Genomic DNA, 17,341 nt, shown 5'->3' with positions numbered 1-17,341 from the left:
TCACTTTAGAGGAAATAGACCGTTTGAGTTTTGAATCTGGACTTCATTTACTTGAATCAGTGTTTGTTTTCCCATATTATTCCAAGGAGAACACCTACTTACTTATCTACGAAATGAAAATGCAATCTTGTCAAATGAAGTTAGATTAGATGTTTTTGGTCCAAAATGTCGTTTGGTTGAAGAAATTAGAGCTTTGTGCAAGCATGTTTGTGTAGGTACGTTGTGTTCACTTTAGGGTCTCAACTAGAACCAGCTCACTGGCGATGCTTTGCATCTTATATCTATCAAGGGTCTTTTGCATAGGCCACTGCATTCATCTTATGTAATTTCTCTTTAATCTCTTTTTTTTTTTTCTTTCACCAACCACTAAATTTCTTTCACCAACCACTAAATGGTTTTGTGTCTGGAGGCCCCTTGCGTTTCAAAAAAGCAGTTGGACATAGGGATTTGTCTTACATCGATGACAAGGATGTGGATTTTGAAGATGCAAGAACTAGTGAGTAAACTAATAGCACTTTCTACTTGGTTTGGTACGTTCTATAGTAAATGCTCGATATTTTGTTTGATTTAGGTGATCTGAAGCTCCTTTACCAAAAGCACCACTTGATACTGGACTTGTTTGTCACTGACTCGCTATAGAAGGTGTACAACCTGCAATTCCGGAAAATGCACCTATAGAAGGTTTGTCTCTTTAAGTTTTGGGATTGCCGCACCACTAATTGCTGCTCAGAAATCAGACTGCCACTTTGTAAGTTTTGCTAACCGCAGGATATTAAAATATTAAGCTTTTGGCGCTCCAACAAAATAAGTGCTGATTGAGGTTCATAGCAATAAGTAAGAGCTGTTTTAATTAATGTCAGGTTTCTCGTGGTTTGAGTAATTATCCACTTCGGTTTGCTCTACTGAGAGTTGTCCATAGCTTTCTCCATGCCAGTATCCTCACATACACATTGAACCTTATGTTTCTTTTCTCTTTATGTTGCTAGGAGAACCTCATGCAATGTCTACTCCGAGAAATATTTTGCTAGGTGGTCAACCATCCTAAAGGAGACTCGCGTCAAATATTTGGCAGTACATCTTCAAACTCTCCTTCTTGATAGACAGCACCCTCGACAAACTGAAATGCTGTGCCTCCAACTCAACCCACAATTGGGCGACTGTCCTCAGCAATGTCAGAAAAAGGCCTGCATATGTCCCCCTGCATCTCTCCCCTTGATCAAACCTCACCCGATTCCGTGCAGCCTCAAGTTCCTGCTGTATCGTCATCCTCGGCATCATCCTACAGCTCACAAAGGAAGACAGCACAGCGTGGCTCTTCCAATCATAACCCTGACATTGAAACCATCAAACAAGGAAAGACTTAGTACTTGGATAAGAGACAAACAGTATTTAATCTTTGATCATTCAAAAACAATCCAAGGAATAGAGCATAAACTGAAACAGTTGTTCCTATACAAAGTGACATTCAAAACAAAAGCAATGAAAAATTGAATACCAAGACTCAAAACTGATAAAAAATAATAATAATAATCAATGTCATATGATACAACAGAGGATCTTAAGCAGGACAGTTCAAGCTCTGATTTTACATCTGACTCTAAGGATCTCGCAGCTGTACTTGATGAGAATGGTAATTCTTTTGAAAATGGTGAAGGGCCACAGCCATCTTTGTTGGAAGTAAGCTTCTTAGAGGCTCTGGTGAAAAAAATTCTAAACGTGGGCAGAAGAGGCATTCTATAAAAGACAAGCTATCATCTTTATTAGTCAGATCCTGGCCAAGATGGTTCAACAGCTGTTTCTGGGAAAAGGCACATAGATAGGCTGGACTACAAAAGAAAGAGAACAGCAGTGACAATGAAGATAATAATGAAACTGCTGCACCAGGGAAAAGAAAGGCACTGGACACGTCTCTCCCAGGTCACTAAAAGAAAAACCCCCACCCATGAAGAATGAAGTAACCACCAAAGATATAAAAAATGATCCCGATAAGAATAAGCATACTCCTAGAAGAACACCTTGACGAAAGTCACGTGCTAAAGAGAACAGCAGTGCACCAAATGAATCGCTTAAAAGCTCTCATGAGCGAGCTAGAACATCAACATATAGATGACTCAGGGAAGCTGTAACTCAGTAACTCTATACCTCCTTCAAGGAGAATCAATACCCAGACCTAAGTACGGAGGCAAGACTGGCCCAAGAATTTGGAGTCATGGCTAAGCAGGTAAGCAAATGGTTTTAAAACACTCGCCATTGTGTGAAAGCAGGTCTGGCTGTGCCTCGAGCTATGAGAAAACAACCTAACCAAGCAGAGACCAGTATCAGAGATGCTGATCACGATGGAGCTCAAAAGAATAAATCACTAGGGACAGATGATGCTGTGGCAGGTTGCTGCAGTCAAGATGTGAAGGATAATAAATCTGCGACTCCAACAAGCAGTAGAGCGAAGACTAGTACTCCTAAGGGTAGGAGGAGAAAATCTAGGTCGGACACTGGGGAATTAAATTTTGATCATCAGGAGACTATTTTTAACCATTTACACTTTACCAACTCAAGGAGGCGGTTATCCTCAAGAAATGTAATATGAAAATCAAAGAAAATAACCATCATATAAAAGAACTATAGTTTTAGAACAACTGGTCTGCCTTCTAGTCAGAGAACAGGCTATACAACAATCCACAGACAGCTGAAAATTAAAAACTACAAGCCTAGGGCTAGTCACAGCTTAGATGTCTATCCATGTTCCATAAGTAATACATTAAGCATCAAAAGTTAATCTTTTGGACCTTAATGTCAAGCGCGACACAAACATGCAGAAATAAACCAAAAACAGAAAACCAAACTCTAAACTCCTATAATTTTGAAATTATTTAACCAACAAAACCTAATCAATTGATGAATATAAGTGTTTAGATAAATACCTCTATCCTCAAGATATGGCTGTAGTAAAATACGATGGTCTTCATCTGCTGTATGCTCAGAAATGACAGCCGGAAATCTTCAGCGACAACCAGCTGTGAAAAAAGTGCCCCCGGGACAGTGCAATCTGAAGTGGAAGCTTTAAGACAAAAGACACGTGTTAATTTAGTGAATTTCTTATATATATATCAAACAAAAACAACTTAAAAAACAAAAAAGATTAATGTGAAACTTACCCCAGTTGTCTCTAGTGAGAGAGCGAGAGGATCATATGCGGCCGGAGGGGCGGCAACCGCGGCAACCAGAGGGGCGGCAACCGGAGGCGCGGCAACCGGAGGGGCGGCAACCGGAGCGGCAACCGGAGGGGCGGCAACCGGAGCGGCAACAGGAGGGGCGGCAACCGGAGCGGCAACCGGAGGAGCGGCAACCGGAGCGGCAACCGGAGGAGCGGCAACCGGAGCGGCAACCGGAGGAGCGGCAACCTCAACCTGACAATACAATAATAAGATCACTAAAATTAAAGAGGCATAACATTAGGATATTGAAAATCCAATGCGATGAATTACATATTGATGATATCGAATACTACGGATTCATTCTATCATACATAATTGGTGATATCGAAAACTATGGATTCATTCTATATCATACATAATTGAAAATCCAATGGGATGAATTACATAGTGATGATATCGAAAAACTACGGATTCATTCTGTATCATACAAAATTGCCAACAACAATTCATCTCGCTAATATCTGAAACAAAACACGTATTAATCTTACCTCAAGAACAGTTTGGCCCGCAGCCTTAATCGGAGAGATGGCGCGTGAAGAAGAGGCGCGTGATCCAGATCCTGAGGCGCGTGATCCAGATACCTGACAATAATAAGATCACTAAAATTAAAGAGGCATAACATTCGGATATTGAAACTCCAATGGGATGAATTACATATTGATGATATCGAATACTACGGATTCATTCTATCATACATAATTGGTGATATCGAAAACTATGGATTCATTCTATATCATACATAATTGAAAATCCAATGGGATGAATTACATAGTGATGATATCGAAAAACTACGGATTCATTCTATATCATACAAAATTACCAACAACAATTCATCTCGCTAATATCTGAAACAAAACACGTATTAATCTTACCTCAAGAACAGTTTGGCCCGCAGCCTTAATCGGAGAGATGGCTGATCCAGATCCTGAGGCGCGTGATCCAGATACCTGACAATAATAAGATCACTAAAATTAAAGAGGCATAACATTAGGATATTGAAACTCCAATGGGATGAATTACATATTGATGATATCGAAAACTACGGATTCATTCTATCATACATAATTGGTGATATCGAGAACTACGGATTCATTCTATATCATACATAATTGAAAATCCAATGGGATGAATTACATATTGATGATATCGAAAAACTACGGATTCATTCTATATCATAGATAATTGCCAACAACAATTCATCTCGCTAATATCTGAAACAAAACACTTATTAATCTTACCTCAACAAAAGTTTGGTCCGCAGCCTTAGTCAGAGGGATGGCGCGTGAAGAAGAGGCGCGTGATCCAGACCCAGAGGCGCGTGATGCCGATCCCGAGGTGCGTGATCCAGATGGCAGTGAGGCGCGTGAGTCACGTGATCCAGATGGCAGTGAGGCGCGTGAGTCCCGTGATCCAGATGGCAGTGAGGCGCGTGAGTCACGTGATCCAGATGGCAGTGAGGCGCGTGAGTCCCGTGATCCAGATGGCAGTGAGGCGCGTGATCCTGAGTCGCGTGATCCTGAGGCGCGTGAAGACCTGACAGAGGCGGCGAGTCCTGAAGATCTGACCGAGGTGCAGAGGCCTGAAGACCTGACCGAGGCGGAGACACAGCGCGAGCGACGGTCATGCTTTGGCTTAGCCGCCATATCTGCTAGAAGATCAAGGCGACGAGGATCCATCTACAATAATAGAATAGTAAGAATCAAACAAATCGCGCATCAAAACGAAGAAATCGGGCATCAAAACGAAGAAATCAAAGAAATCGCGCATCAAAACGAAGAAATCAAAGAAATCGCGTATCAAAACGGAGAAATGAGATCAACAGGACGAGTTCTTACCACAGGCATTGGTGTTCTTGTGCTTTGCATGGTGGAGGACTGCGTTGTTCAAGTGTGAGAGGGACTGAAACTAGTGTGAGACGATTGGAGGATATTTATAGGGGACTGAGGTTTGGGACTTTGGGTAAGGGCAAGCCCAACTCTCATCACAGCAGATAGGATTTGGAGTTTGGGATGGTAAGTATGTTATCGGCAAAGCCCAATTCTCATCAAAGATAGGGTTTGGGGATTGAAATGGTGGGTATGTTACTGGCAAAGCCCAACTCTCATCACAGATAGGGTTTGGGGATTGAAATGGTGGGTATGTTACTGGCAAAGCCCAATCCGGATCACACATGCTTCAGAGACCAATTGTTTCCTTGTCGTTGGGGTTGCTTCAGCCCAATAAGAAGAATTACAGTTGACCGCCCAATTGAGACTTGGGGGTTTGCAACTGAGGACCTTTTGCAAACTGTGGACATTTGCTAATGAGGACCTTAGCAACCAAGCGACTTTGCAACTGAGGACCTTAGCAACCGAGCGACTTTGCAACTGAGGACAACCAGATGGGTCGTTGCCAAACTGACCCGCTTATGACGACACCCCCATGCCCCGCCGCCCCCGTCTTTGATTTTGATTTTTCTCCGATATAGATCTGGATCTGAAAGTAACCATCCAAAAATTGAATTCCCAGTTAGCAATTAGATCGGTACTAATGAAAAGATTAAAACTTTGTAACAAATCCGCAAGCAGATGCTGGGAAATAATACTTACAAGGCAACAAAAGCAATCCAGGTCTTCGATCTGAAACTGAAAGAGGATTTGAACTCCAAACCATCCTATCTTTTGTCACAGAAATTTTCATACTGGAGGGGGTGGTGATATGTATTCAAGATACAAAATTGTTGGTATAGATACAATCCTGCTTGCAGATTTGTATCAGGGGTGGTTTGAGATGATTGATGGCTCAGAGGAAGAGAGAGAAAGAGTTGGGTTTTTGTTTTTTTTGGTTCTGTTTTGAGAAACAGAGAGAGAGAGAGAGAGAGAGAGAGAGAGAGAGAGTTGGTTATGACGGACTTCCTCACATTCAAGCAATATATAAATATCGTCAGGGACAGGTTTATGTGTGAAATTACAATACTATCCTGCTTCCTTGTGTTTCCGAACTGTAAGGTAGGCTGATGTGGCGGGCTTTAACCAATTAGAAAAGGCAACGGTAACGCAAACTGGAGGGTCTCTATTGTCCGTCTAGTGTAGATTTAAACTGTTAGGCAGAAGAAGATCAAAATTATTCGAAGCCTGGAGAGAGACTTCAGACCAAAAAAAAAGCTTGAAGAAGAGACTGGAGGTTGCCGATGCCTTTTCCTCGAATCATCAAGGTGACCCATTTCGTTTCACTCCGAACATTTCATTTGAAAATCTCTAGTCTTTTTCGGAATTATGCTTGTTTAGACAAGTCGGGGAAAAGCTGCATCCTTTTTCATCTTGAGGCCAATTTCTAGTAAAGATGGAAGCTTGGTGATGAGGAATAGATAAAAATCTCTAGTCTTTTTTCGGAATTATGCTTGTTTAGATAAGTCCGGGAAAAGCTGCATCTTTTTTTATCTGGAGGCCAATTTCTAGTAAAGATGGAAGCTTGAGGAATAGATATGCAAATTTTGTTTCTTTTGTTCAATGAGAAAGACAGGATGACTGAATCGATTAGGATAATGGTTTGTTCCATGTGATGGCAAAATTTGAATTAAGTTGGATGGTGCATCAGGCAGTAGCTCTACTCTCTTAAGTTGATTCTCCAACCTCATTTGTACGTATCCATTTGATTCAAATGTAATATCTCTTTCTGCTTCATTGGACTCTTAAGTTCGTTCAGTGTGCTCCCTAGTGTATCCAGAAATTTGACATGAGTAGATAGGCATTTTATTGCACTAGATTCTGTGAAACTGCACAAGAGTGTAACAATGGAATCGCAAGTCAAGGAGCGGGCGCCAACCAACCAACACAAGGCATTCTATTGGCAAGTGCTAAACACAACTGATCAATCATTCATGATCAGATTTGGAGTTCCGAAGCTTTTGTATGCTCATCAGTTTCAAGCATATAATCTGTATCATTTGGCAGACACACTAGAATTAGTCTCTACCCCTAATGTTATGGAAGTTTTCATCACAGAAATGTTGCACTTGCTATATTTCAGGCCATTGACAACGGTACCTCATTAAGATGTCGTAAAATATGTGTTCTTTTGAGTCTTTTGGATGTAGAAAATTCAAATTTGTGTGCTCATCATCTCTTTTAATACATTACAGCTGGCCCTTGGAAGTAAGCAACTATATCTTCTTTTGAAATCAGTCTCTCAAAAGAATATGTAACCTAGTCCAGAAATCATGCAGCTAAGACCAATTTTGGCTGCCCAGATACCAATTACTCTTGGAATCATTGCGGAAAAAATTAAGGTGAAGAGTGTGGATTAGACGTTAATTGTGAAAATATTTATGTATTTTTCCTCATTTCTCTTCAACTGAACTCTTTCAGGTTTCTGGAAATTGTACAGATTGTCTACTTGTCTTGGCGGAAAGCTTGAGAACATTTGGACCTTGGTGAGCTACTGAGTTCTCTTTTAAACTGCATGTACCCTCCCGCTTTAAATCCTCATTTCCCATCTTCCCCAATCCCAACCATTATTATAAAAGTTTAAACGTCCTGTGAGTTTGAAACAAACCAGCTTGATTGTGCTTCTTTGTTTTTGAATTTCATAGCGATGTAACTTTATTAATTTCTTTCAACAGCATGGTTGCCCATGCATTAAGTTATTGACTGCTCGTAGCGGTCAAGGAGAAAGTCTTCAACATGGCTAGTGAGTGCAAAGTTAGTTGTAGATTGTGGAGCGATTTTCTCCATCATAAATATGTCAAGCAGGTCGACGTTCTCCATCCTCAGTATTCTTGCGCTACTAGGTGTTCTAGCACTTGGCGTGGGGTAATATTTGGTTCCAAATTATTGCAGAAAGGTCTAACATGGAGAATTGGTGATGGAAGCTCAGTTAATTTTTGGACTGATACATGGTTTCATGGAAAACCCTTAACCCTTACTTTTGCTCCTTCTAGTATCACTAATTTTCAAGCTAAAGTAAAGGATTTCTGGAATGAGCATGGCTGGAACATGGATTTATTAAGATCGGTGCCAAAACATTGTGAAGATCCCTGCTGGATATGCTGGTTGTGGTTCTGATAAGCTCATATGGGGTGCTACTTTGACTGGTAAGTTCTCAGTTAAATCTGCATACCTTACTTTACTTCAAGATGAGAATTATACTCCCTTTAATTGGGCTTTTATTTGGAAAATGGCTATTCCTCCCAAGCTGAAATCTTTTTCCTGGCTTATATGTCATGGAAAATTGCTAACGAATGTGGAAAGAGTCAAGAGAAGAATGTCCTCTGACTCTTCTTGCCCTCTTTGCCATAACGCTCCTGAAACTATTATGCACTTGTTAAGAGATTGTTCTCATGCCTCCTCTATATGGAATAGGATCATTTGTTTGGATACCATTACTAGAGCTATGCATCTGGATTGGATGAGCTGGTTGGCAGCAAATATTCGATGCAAGAGAACTTGTTATGGAGAGTTAAATTGGTGTATTGTCTTTCTTTTTGCTTGCTGGTACATCTGGAAGTGGAGGAATAAGATTATTTTCGATGAGGAGTTTCATTATCCAATTAATCCCAGCAATCTGATCATTGACGCTACTAAGGAGTGGAGCTCAACCACCTCAAAGAATTTAATTCTTGGCCAAGAGACTACTATTATGCTGCATTGGACCATGCCTCCTCTGAACTGGTGCAAGCTGAATATTGATGGCGCAAAAGAGCGGAGTGGAAAGATTGGTGCTGGTGGGGTTCTCAGGGATTCTTCTGAATCTTGGATTTCTGGGTTCACTGCTAATTTAGGTTGTGGCAGTGTTATTCAAGCTGAGGCCTGGGGTTTGTTATTGGGGCTTAGAATGTCTGTCATTGCTCATTGCCAAAAGATCATTATTGAAAGTGACTCTGATATACTTGTCACTTTAGTGAATCAAGAAGTGGATGAACTGCATCCTTTGAAATCCATTATAAATAGTTTCCAGTACTTGATGCAGAAGTTTGTGAGCTGTGAAGTGAAGCATGTTTTCCGAGAAATTAACATGGTTGCTGACATGCTATCCAAGTGTAGCCTTACTGAGGATTTGGGTGTGCATTTCATGGAGCAACCTCCTCAGCAAGTTATCAATCTCCTTCTTGACGACTTTTGTGAAAGTCCTAAGTTTAGGACCGTAGTCTCTCATATGTAGTTTTTTCTTTTGGGCCCTTTGGGTCCCCATATATCCAAGAAAAAAAAGTTAGTTGTAGATTGTTCTTGTTACGAATACTATAGCAATTGGTTCATGATCTTCTGCCAAAAATTTTGTTGATGATTTAGCATATAGAGTTTATGAATTTAGACTGCCATAGAGACAACTTGAACTTAAATTGTCCTATGGCAATACATAGGCTATTAATAATTTGTATTTTATCTGAAAAGGCATGGTGATAGTGTGCTATTCAAATGTACAACTTTTGTTTCTATTAGCTGACACCGCCTAAAACTTTTGGTTATTAGCTGGCATGCCTATCAATATTCTCTTCCAAATGCTATCTGTTCTGTTTGTCTTGAGCTCTTTGTTCCTTTGGTCATTAATAAACCTCATAGTGCAGACACTCAATATGTTGACAGATTGATGCTCTCATTTTTGCAGCTTGCTCCAATTTCTCATCGTCCATAAATCAGGGAATGTGTTTGTTAGAAATTTTATTGTATAAGCTGCCTATTGAACATAATGTAATGCTGCTTAAGGTAATACATTATAGTTCCAAAGTTTATTCTTATTTACCATTACAGATGTCCACTCTTCCCTGAACTTAGTATGGTTTGTTTTTCATTATAATTGTTAGTGATGGACAAAATATTGTTGTTGTGATCTTCATTCAGAAAATAGAGATTTGTCATTTTTATGAACTTGATACTGTGTTCAAAATTATGAACATAGGTGAGTTGGATATCCACTCTGTTTTATGTTTCTTTGTACTCTGCAAGAAAACTCAGCACTTGCATGATACAAGAAATTTATAAAGGTTTTAGTTGTACATGAAATCTCAGGTTTGCATGATTTAGGCTGATACTTGGTTCACGGTAATATTCATCAATCCTGTCAAAAGCCTAAACTAATGTTCTTCAGAGATGAAATTATATTCAGGATAAAGTACAGTTCTTTTGAATATAAATATGCAGGTCCCAGACTTAATGGCCCACTAATCTATATCAGCATTCAGTTTTTTAAGAACTGCGGGACATCCTTAGCCTTCAGGCTGCAGCACACACTAGAATTTTCTTGGTGATTTTCAGTCAAACTTCACGATGTATGGCAAACCTCAACTTCGTGGACTTCGATTTCTTTTTCTTTTTTCTTTTTTCTATTTTGTAAATTATATGTAAAGTCTGGTTAGATTTGTAATTTCAATTTACCTATTAGTTTGTTATGAATAAAGGTTGAGTACATGTGGGTATGCCGGTTAAAACTTTTTCAGCTTTTAGATTCCCGGAGTGTACCATTGGAAGCATGATAGGAAAGGTTCTGGAGTTCTCTGGTTCAGCACAGCTGAGATGAACTTCGTCTTAGCAGGATTACTCAGCATTTGTTTGATTCTGTTGGAATGTCATTCTCTGAAGTGAGTTTCAAGGTAACTGTTATTTGTGTGTGCAAACATGAAGGCTGAAGCATTGGTGTTTTTGAAAAATCAATTTCATTTGTGAACTTAATTCTATTCTTTTTACACAGCAATGGCAAGGATTAATTGAATTGCTAGAGTTTGAATCCACAACTACTGGTAGTCTGGAGTCTGGACTTTATGCTCAAGTACGAATATCAACTTGCACAAGTACCTTACATACTTTCTGCACAATTTCTGGATTAATCAATTTTCCATCTTACAGGTTTGATCTGTCCTGTTCTAGTTTCATCTTATTTTCTATTAAAGTAAGATTATGTATCCTTAGCTGGCTTTGGAAAAATTTCTTGGAATTCTACAAAGGTTTTAGTAGGATGCAAAAGAAGTAAAAATAGATATCATTTTTAACTAATGCATATGGCATTTCCAATTTGTAATTAGTTCAAGTATTTGGTATCTTAACTGTTCTCACCATGTCATAAGTCAGTGGTTGTCAATCATAGCCTCACCATTTGAAATTGTGAATGGGATTTCTGATTGATAGCCTTCTTTTCACTTTATTAAAGGCAATATTTGTTGGGCTTAAAGTCATATTCATGAAGTTCACTTCTGTATCTAATGTCTCTGACAGTAAAGCTTGTCATTTTCTGGTCCACGCAAAACGGTGGACAACTTTATTAAATTGTCGTTTCACAGGTTATTGAGGACTAGGCTGGATTGATAATGTAGTTTGTAGGTTTTCTTAGGTGCTCTGTGACTAATCTTTTTGAATATCTTTTTCTTATCTCTTCTGAATAGTTAAGTGGTTTTGTTATTTAGTGATGAAAGAGACTGAATAAGCTTTGTTTTTTTCTTGCAGTAGCACTTACACGGATGTTATCAGCTCCATTACCCTGGAAACTGTAAGGTTGGTGTGAAATTTATCAAACATGGATTTGCTAATTTACTTTTGTGGTAAAACCTTCTTGGCAGGTTTTTACTAGTAGAGTTATCCCATTGATCTGTACTCCATCGTTCATTATTCTGGTTGATCAGATTACTCTATGTGCTTCTATTATTCTATGATCTTTCATTTGGTATTCTGGGTGCTTCTTCCAAAGATTTATTAAATTGCGTTTCTCTGCTGCAACCTTCCAAACTGTCATATAGCGTGTAACAACAAAAATTATACCTTCTGGAACTTAGTGCTAAATTACTGATGCAATCAACAATTGGAGCTTATCTAATTTATGTCCTGTGTGTATATAAGTTGACAGAAAAGGATTTGTAGAACCAGCTTCTGCACAAGTCCGGCAACAGAAAAAGGAAAGTTAGTTGAATACTTTAAAGCAAAGCCTGATTTATCTAGGTATATTTAAGCTTGTAAAGACCAAGTAGTTCTGTGTACTGGATTTTATCTTCTTTCATTTCTTTGGTAGGCATGTGAGAAGTGGAGATTGCAAAGTAAAGTGCTAGTTTTTCTTTTTAACTGCTGTGTATTTCAGCTTTGTTCTATTCAAACAAGTTATCTATATAATGTTCCCCCAAACCCCCAATCCCATCAATTATTATAGAAGTTTAAATGGTTGTGATTTTGAAACAGGTTGACAATGCTGGTGCTTTGTTATTGAGATTCATAGAGATTAATAGGAACTAGTGACTATGCCTGCTACATATTATTGGTTATTGTGATGCCAATACATTCATTGATTGATGTAATTGGACTCGTTCAGTCTTCAGGACCAAAATTAATTTATTCTAGCCTTGCACATACACAGCATGTCTATTTGTTGATGATTTCTTGTTGGATATCAGCTGTCATGCCTATTTGTATGTCAAGGTTCTTTCTTTTGATTGATATTGAGCTGTTTGGTTCCGTTGATATTGAGCTCTATGTTATCCTCTCATTGACAAACTAATGTTGACACATTGCTATTCTCACCTATGCAGATTGCTGCAGTTAATTTGTCATTCTGCGAAGCAGGAAATGCGTGTGTTTCATTCTATTGTCTAAGCTGGGTACTGAACCAAATGAATTGCTGCTCAAGGTAATAGCTCAAGCTTATTTTTATTTGAGTGCTGAACATTTCTTTTACATACCATACTCCTAGTGGAATAAGGTCTGTTTTCTTTTTATTTTTTCAGTATTACTTGTTGTGCAGTATACAGAGATCTGTCCATCTTTATGAACTTGACACTGTTAGTTCGAGCATTATTAAGGTACTTGTAAATTTGGTTAGATATTCTTGGCCCCAGAGCCGAAGTACACTACAGTTTTGGCAGATACTGAGGAGTTCCTGAGCAATTCCAAAACTGACGGTTCGTAATTTTTACAGCAAAAGATGAAACAAGACCCACATAAAGCGAAGTTCAAGGAGCAGCTGTTTCAGTCCACGGGTACTTTAACATGCTCCATTAGATCGTCCACTTCCTCAATTACAGATGTCTCATGGAGGAGTGCAAAGTATCATATGAATAGTCTGTAAGAGGTTTAAGCACCGTTCTCATATCCTCTCCCAGTTTCAAATGAATAGTCTGTCGCAGCAGCTAGCTGCGGAGCATTATATATGGGAGGAAATAAGGCCTTTGTTTCTCAGGCAAGGCAAATTTCTGTGTCACTCAATAACATACTGATTCTTCTGGCCCTGCACCAACACAATGAGAAATTACCTCTTTTTTGGTTGTTGTTGTTCTTTTTATTGAACAATATATGGGAAGATTAAACAGGATGTAATATAGATTGTGATTTGTTATAATAGTCTGAAATCTAAAACATGATTTTCAAGATAGATATGATTGTACAAAAAGATGGATGATAGAAAAAACAAAAACATAGAATTAAATTCAAGAAGGAGAGAGGCTACTGGCTTCCCTGCCTTGATGACCCCGGGCATCTAATCGGGGCATTAGGGTGCCGGCAAATGGGGCAGACGTGATTGATCCTGAGCCACTCGACAATGCAATGATGATGATAATAATGTAAGCAGGGCAAGCGAGCGATGGTGATCTCTTTTGTGTCCGCAAAGGCATCCAGACAAACAGCGCACGATGTCTCCAGACCAAGCATTTCCAAACTGTCATGCTCAACGAGTCTCACTTGCTGCAAACCCTGAATGAATGCTTCGGATGCCGGAATAAGCATGAGCCTGTAGTAACTGTCTTCCACGTTTAAGTGCGCGAATTCCCCCGTAGCTCTAACAGTCATGTCCATCAAGTGCACATCGATAATTTTATCTGGGTCGGCTAATTCAATCATATCCAATATATGTACAATAATAAACGGGTGCTTATCTTCGGGAATACCCACAGGGCCGCGCAGAAACCTAGCCAGCTTCATCTGTAACTTGTCCATTTCCGTCGGAGACCTAGCTATGACCCTTCTGTACTTGGCCAACCTCCTCTCCGTTATCTTTGCACTCCCACTCGCCCTCTCCCTCGAGAACCGCAGCTTAAGAGTACGTCTGGATATAATATCTGGAGGTTCACAATCATAACCTTGGATACTTGGATTGTAGTTTACAGTTATCTTGCCCCATTTGAATCTGATCGGAAGTATGTCCACGCCGGAACTGCTGCGGTAGTAGTTTGCTCTATTGTGATGAACTTGGACTGCAAACTTTCGTGTTTCGGTGATGCTGTTCATCCTTGCTTCAACACTGGATTCTTGGTCAGCGGCGGCCATAAGGTGATTTATATAGGAATCTGGATGAACCCTAAAATCCTAAATCTACCAGGGCTGGGAAACCGCCTTTACCAACTTATATATTTCTATGGGGAAAAGGATTTCTCTTTTTTAAATTATTATTATTATTTTCTTTTCTAAAAAAAATTATAGGGACCCGACCAGTAAATGTATAAAAGTTTTTTGTTAGGGCTCTAAATATTCTCATTTGACTTCTCAATTTTTTAAATTACTAAATTACATATTTATTTTAATATAAAATTATCGTTATAAACTTATAAAATTCTAATGTGTTTTAGGTGCTAGTTGAGCGGTGATTTCAAGGACTTGCGTTTACGAGCCTAGACAGGGATAGAGATTGAGCGGGATTTTTTTTTTAATTATTTTTGCACTAAAGATATTTTTGGAAAATAAAGGATGTGTATTTAGCATATTAGGTATTTTGAAAAGCATGTTGGAGGATTAATAAGTAAAGAGGTTCAAATGATAATTTTAGAGGTATGAATATAAGTTATCTTGATATATACAATTATGTCGTTGTTCCAGGAAAAAAAAAAAAAAAGGAAAAGGAAGATGCAATTTTGTCCCTCTTTGACGAGGCAATAAAACTATAGTTGTTAATAGGGGTGGGTTCGCGAAACCGAAAACCGAAAAAAACCGAGCCGAAAGCCGAACCGAAGCCGAAAAAACCGCACCGAAATGGAAAAAACCGAACTGAACCGAACCGGTTCGGTTCGGTTTTCGGTTTTTAGGGGTTAAAAACCGCCCAAAACCGAACCGAACCGAATTAAGCAAAAACGACGTCGTTTTGGTTATAATTCTGAAACCCTAATGGCCGCCGTATAAATACTCACTCAATGTCTCAATCCCTCATTCCCTCGGTGAAGTCTTCAGTCTGTCTCTCCCGAGAACTTCTCTTTAGCTCGGGTCTCTTCACTTCTTCAGCCTCTTTCTTTCTTAGATCTCTCGCACACCGATGAGATCTCTCGCACACCGATCAACATCTCATTCTTGTGGTTCTCTCTTCCATCGTTCTCTTTACCGTTCTAAGCAGCCATGGCCACCGCTGCGTTGCTCCGATCTCTACGACGTCATGACCTCGCTTCAGCCCCTCTGTTCCTACTGCTTGCCGAAGTACCGATCTGTACGTCTTACTCCTTATCTCAGATTCTTTCCATCTTTTCATCTTTTCAATCTCGGTTCTCATCATTCAATGTTTAGATCTGCTTTGGGTTTATTCGTCACTGATTGTTTTTGTATGTTTGATGTGATTAGAGGAAGTGAAATCGATGGGTGATGTCATGGTATTTGAGTTACGAAGCCTGGGACCTTGCACAATGTTCAGTGGCTCTGCAGGTTTGATTTTATTTTCTGTGATGAGTGTTCATTTATGTTGATTAACAGATCCACAGTCTAGTATACTGAATCTGATAATTTTGGGGTTTTTCTTCTGTGACTCTGAGCTTATGTTCAAAATGATTCATTTTCTTTTGTTTTATATTTTGGGTAATATTTTCACTCACTTGCTCACTTGAAGGTCAGCTCTATTGTGGTATAGGATTAATCGACTATTTGTTTTATTATTCTTGTTCAGATTGAGAATTCATTTATGATGCTTTTCAGCCTGTGGAGTTCATGTGCAAAGGGGATCAATTTCTGTACCCAGCAAGAGAATGAGATTGCTGTACTGTATTATCAAAATTTTTAAGGCATTCTTCACGAGCTCTGATCTCATGTTGCTTGTCTTTGACCACATGTAAGTAAGTTAAACACACTGGTTTTTGTGGGGGCAGAGTGAAGTTTTTCAGATATTTTACATTGTTTTGGCTTTCTTGTATATATTTGGAATTGGCGTGTAGTTTTGCTATTTGATTGTGCATACTCGTCTTTTTGCCATCACCATAAGTTCATTGCCAACCCCTATGTCCTGGACATCTTGATCCACATTAAGTAATAATATGAGTGGTTTGCTTCTGCAATTACTTCATGATGCGGGAGCATACTTCATATTATATTAATAAATTTGTCTAATTACTAATTGCTAGTATGTAAAATGCAATCACATTTTTTTATTCCAGGTTATTGTCTTTTAAACCTGAGTTAGTAATTGTATTTATGATTGCTATCATTTAGTAAGTATTCCTAGTTCCGGTACTTTTTCTTTTCTTAAACTCAAGCCTTGTGTTTTTTGATCATGCAAAGAAAAACTAGTAGAGGAGCAGAGCTGCATAGGAGTTTTGATGCTGTGTTTGCTTTAGAGGTATGTTCTTGCATGTTCACACAATTAATAAAAAAATAAAACTGACCTGGGGAGCAGATTTGTGTTCATATTGTTGGGTTTGAGTTGTTTTTGTGACTGAGAGCCTGAGAGGGGCATTAATCAGAGTAACTGTTGACAATGTGCATCTGGTCTGCTATTAAAGTTGCTACCTTGACTTTGCTTCACCTTATTTTATTTTACTTTTAAAAAGTAAGTTTTGGGTTTTGATGAGATTGCTTCTGAGCATTTTCATGTAATCCATGCTTCAGTAAAAATAGTCGATTGATTCTTTTGCTTCAGTAAAAATAGTCGATTGTCCCTTTACAATCCATACATCCATTTCACTATTTTATAGAAACGTAGAAAGAGTTGCCCTTTTTGTTTAATCTTCATAAGCCATCTTGTATGAAACTCTTATAGCTCTTAAAGCATGTCAGTATCTTCTTTTTCGTTCAATGTATTTGGGCTGAAGCATTTTCATTTCACTTTGCAGGCAACAAGAACCAATTATCAAAACTTTCCAGCTGTTTAGAGGATATATTTCTAGATAATGTTTAGCTTTTTTTCCTTTTTTCTTTCCATATTGAAATGGCTCCAATGGCCTTGATTTGTTCCATATTGAAAAGGCTCCAATGGCCATATTGAGAAGGCTCCAA

The 17,341-nt window shown here is 38.9% G+C and overlaps 2 protein-coding genes across 4 annotated transcripts in view; both read right to left on the bottom strand.

Annotated features, from left to right (window-relative positions):
- Positions 1-586: 586 nt before the first annotated feature.
- The window catches only part of LOC112192024 (SH3 domain-containing protein C23A1.17), a 72,643-nt gene continuing 55,888 nt past the window's right edge, over positions 587-17,341 (bottom strand). The window contains exons 1-8 of one of the 3 annotated variants that reach the window (XM_024331536.2): positions 5,801-5,985; positions 5,048-5,687; positions 4,451-4,888; positions 4,085-4,159; positions 3,701-3,793; positions 3,153-3,404; positions 2,919-3,055; positions 587-1,329 (exon numbers count right to left, since the gene is read on the bottom strand). In XM_024331536.2, coding sequence (XP_024187304.1) covers positions 2,975-3,055; positions 3,153-3,404; positions 3,701-3,793; positions 4,085-4,159; positions 4,451-4,888; positions 5,048-5,077 — 969 coding nt within the window. In that variant the 5' untranslated portion in view covers positions 5,078-5,687; positions 5,801-5,985 and the 3' untranslated portion in view covers positions 587-1,329; positions 2,919-2,974. Of the gene's footprint in view, positions 1,330-2,142; positions 2,298-2,918; positions 3,056-3,152; positions 3,405-3,700; positions 3,794-4,084; positions 4,160-4,450; positions 4,889-5,047; positions 5,688-5,800; positions 5,986-17,341 lie in introns of those variants that run through there. The other 2 variants (XM_040516341.1, XM_024331535.2) reach the window with 2 other exon arrangements.
- LOC112192032 lies at positions 12,965-14,488 on the bottom strand. Its single transcript, XM_024331545.2, has 2 exons — positions 13,620-14,488; positions 12,965-13,388 (listed from the first exon to the last, which is right to left on the bottom strand). The coding sequence occupies exons 1-2, from the start codon at positions 14,423-14,425 to the stop codon at positions 13,337-13,339; spliced, it is 858 nt and encodes a 285-aa protein (XP_024187313.1). The 5' UTR covers positions 14,426-14,488; the 3' UTR covers positions 12,965-13,336.

The sequence above is a fragment of the Rosa chinensis genome, chromosome 3, assembly GCF_002994745.2.
Source record: "Rosa chinensis cultivar Old Blush chromosome 3, RchiOBHm-V2, whole genome shotgun sequence".
Taxonomy (NCBI): Eukaryota; Viridiplantae; Streptophyta; class Magnoliopsida; order Rosales; family Rosaceae; genus Rosa; species Rosa chinensis.
This window is presented reverse-complemented; position numbering and strand designations above follow the sequence as displayed.

What these genes read in the sequence shown, in the direction of transcription:
- LOC112192032 (XM_024331545.2), bottom strand. Translation starts at nt 14,425, where the DNA reads ATGGCCGCCGCTGACCAAGAATCCAGTGTTGAAGCAAGGATGAACAGC. An exon ending in AGATGCCCGGGGTCATCAAG is followed by an intron (nt 13,389 to 13,619) that starts GCAGGGAAGCCA and finishes GTGTTGGTGCAG; the next exon opens with GGCCAGAAGAATCAGTATGT.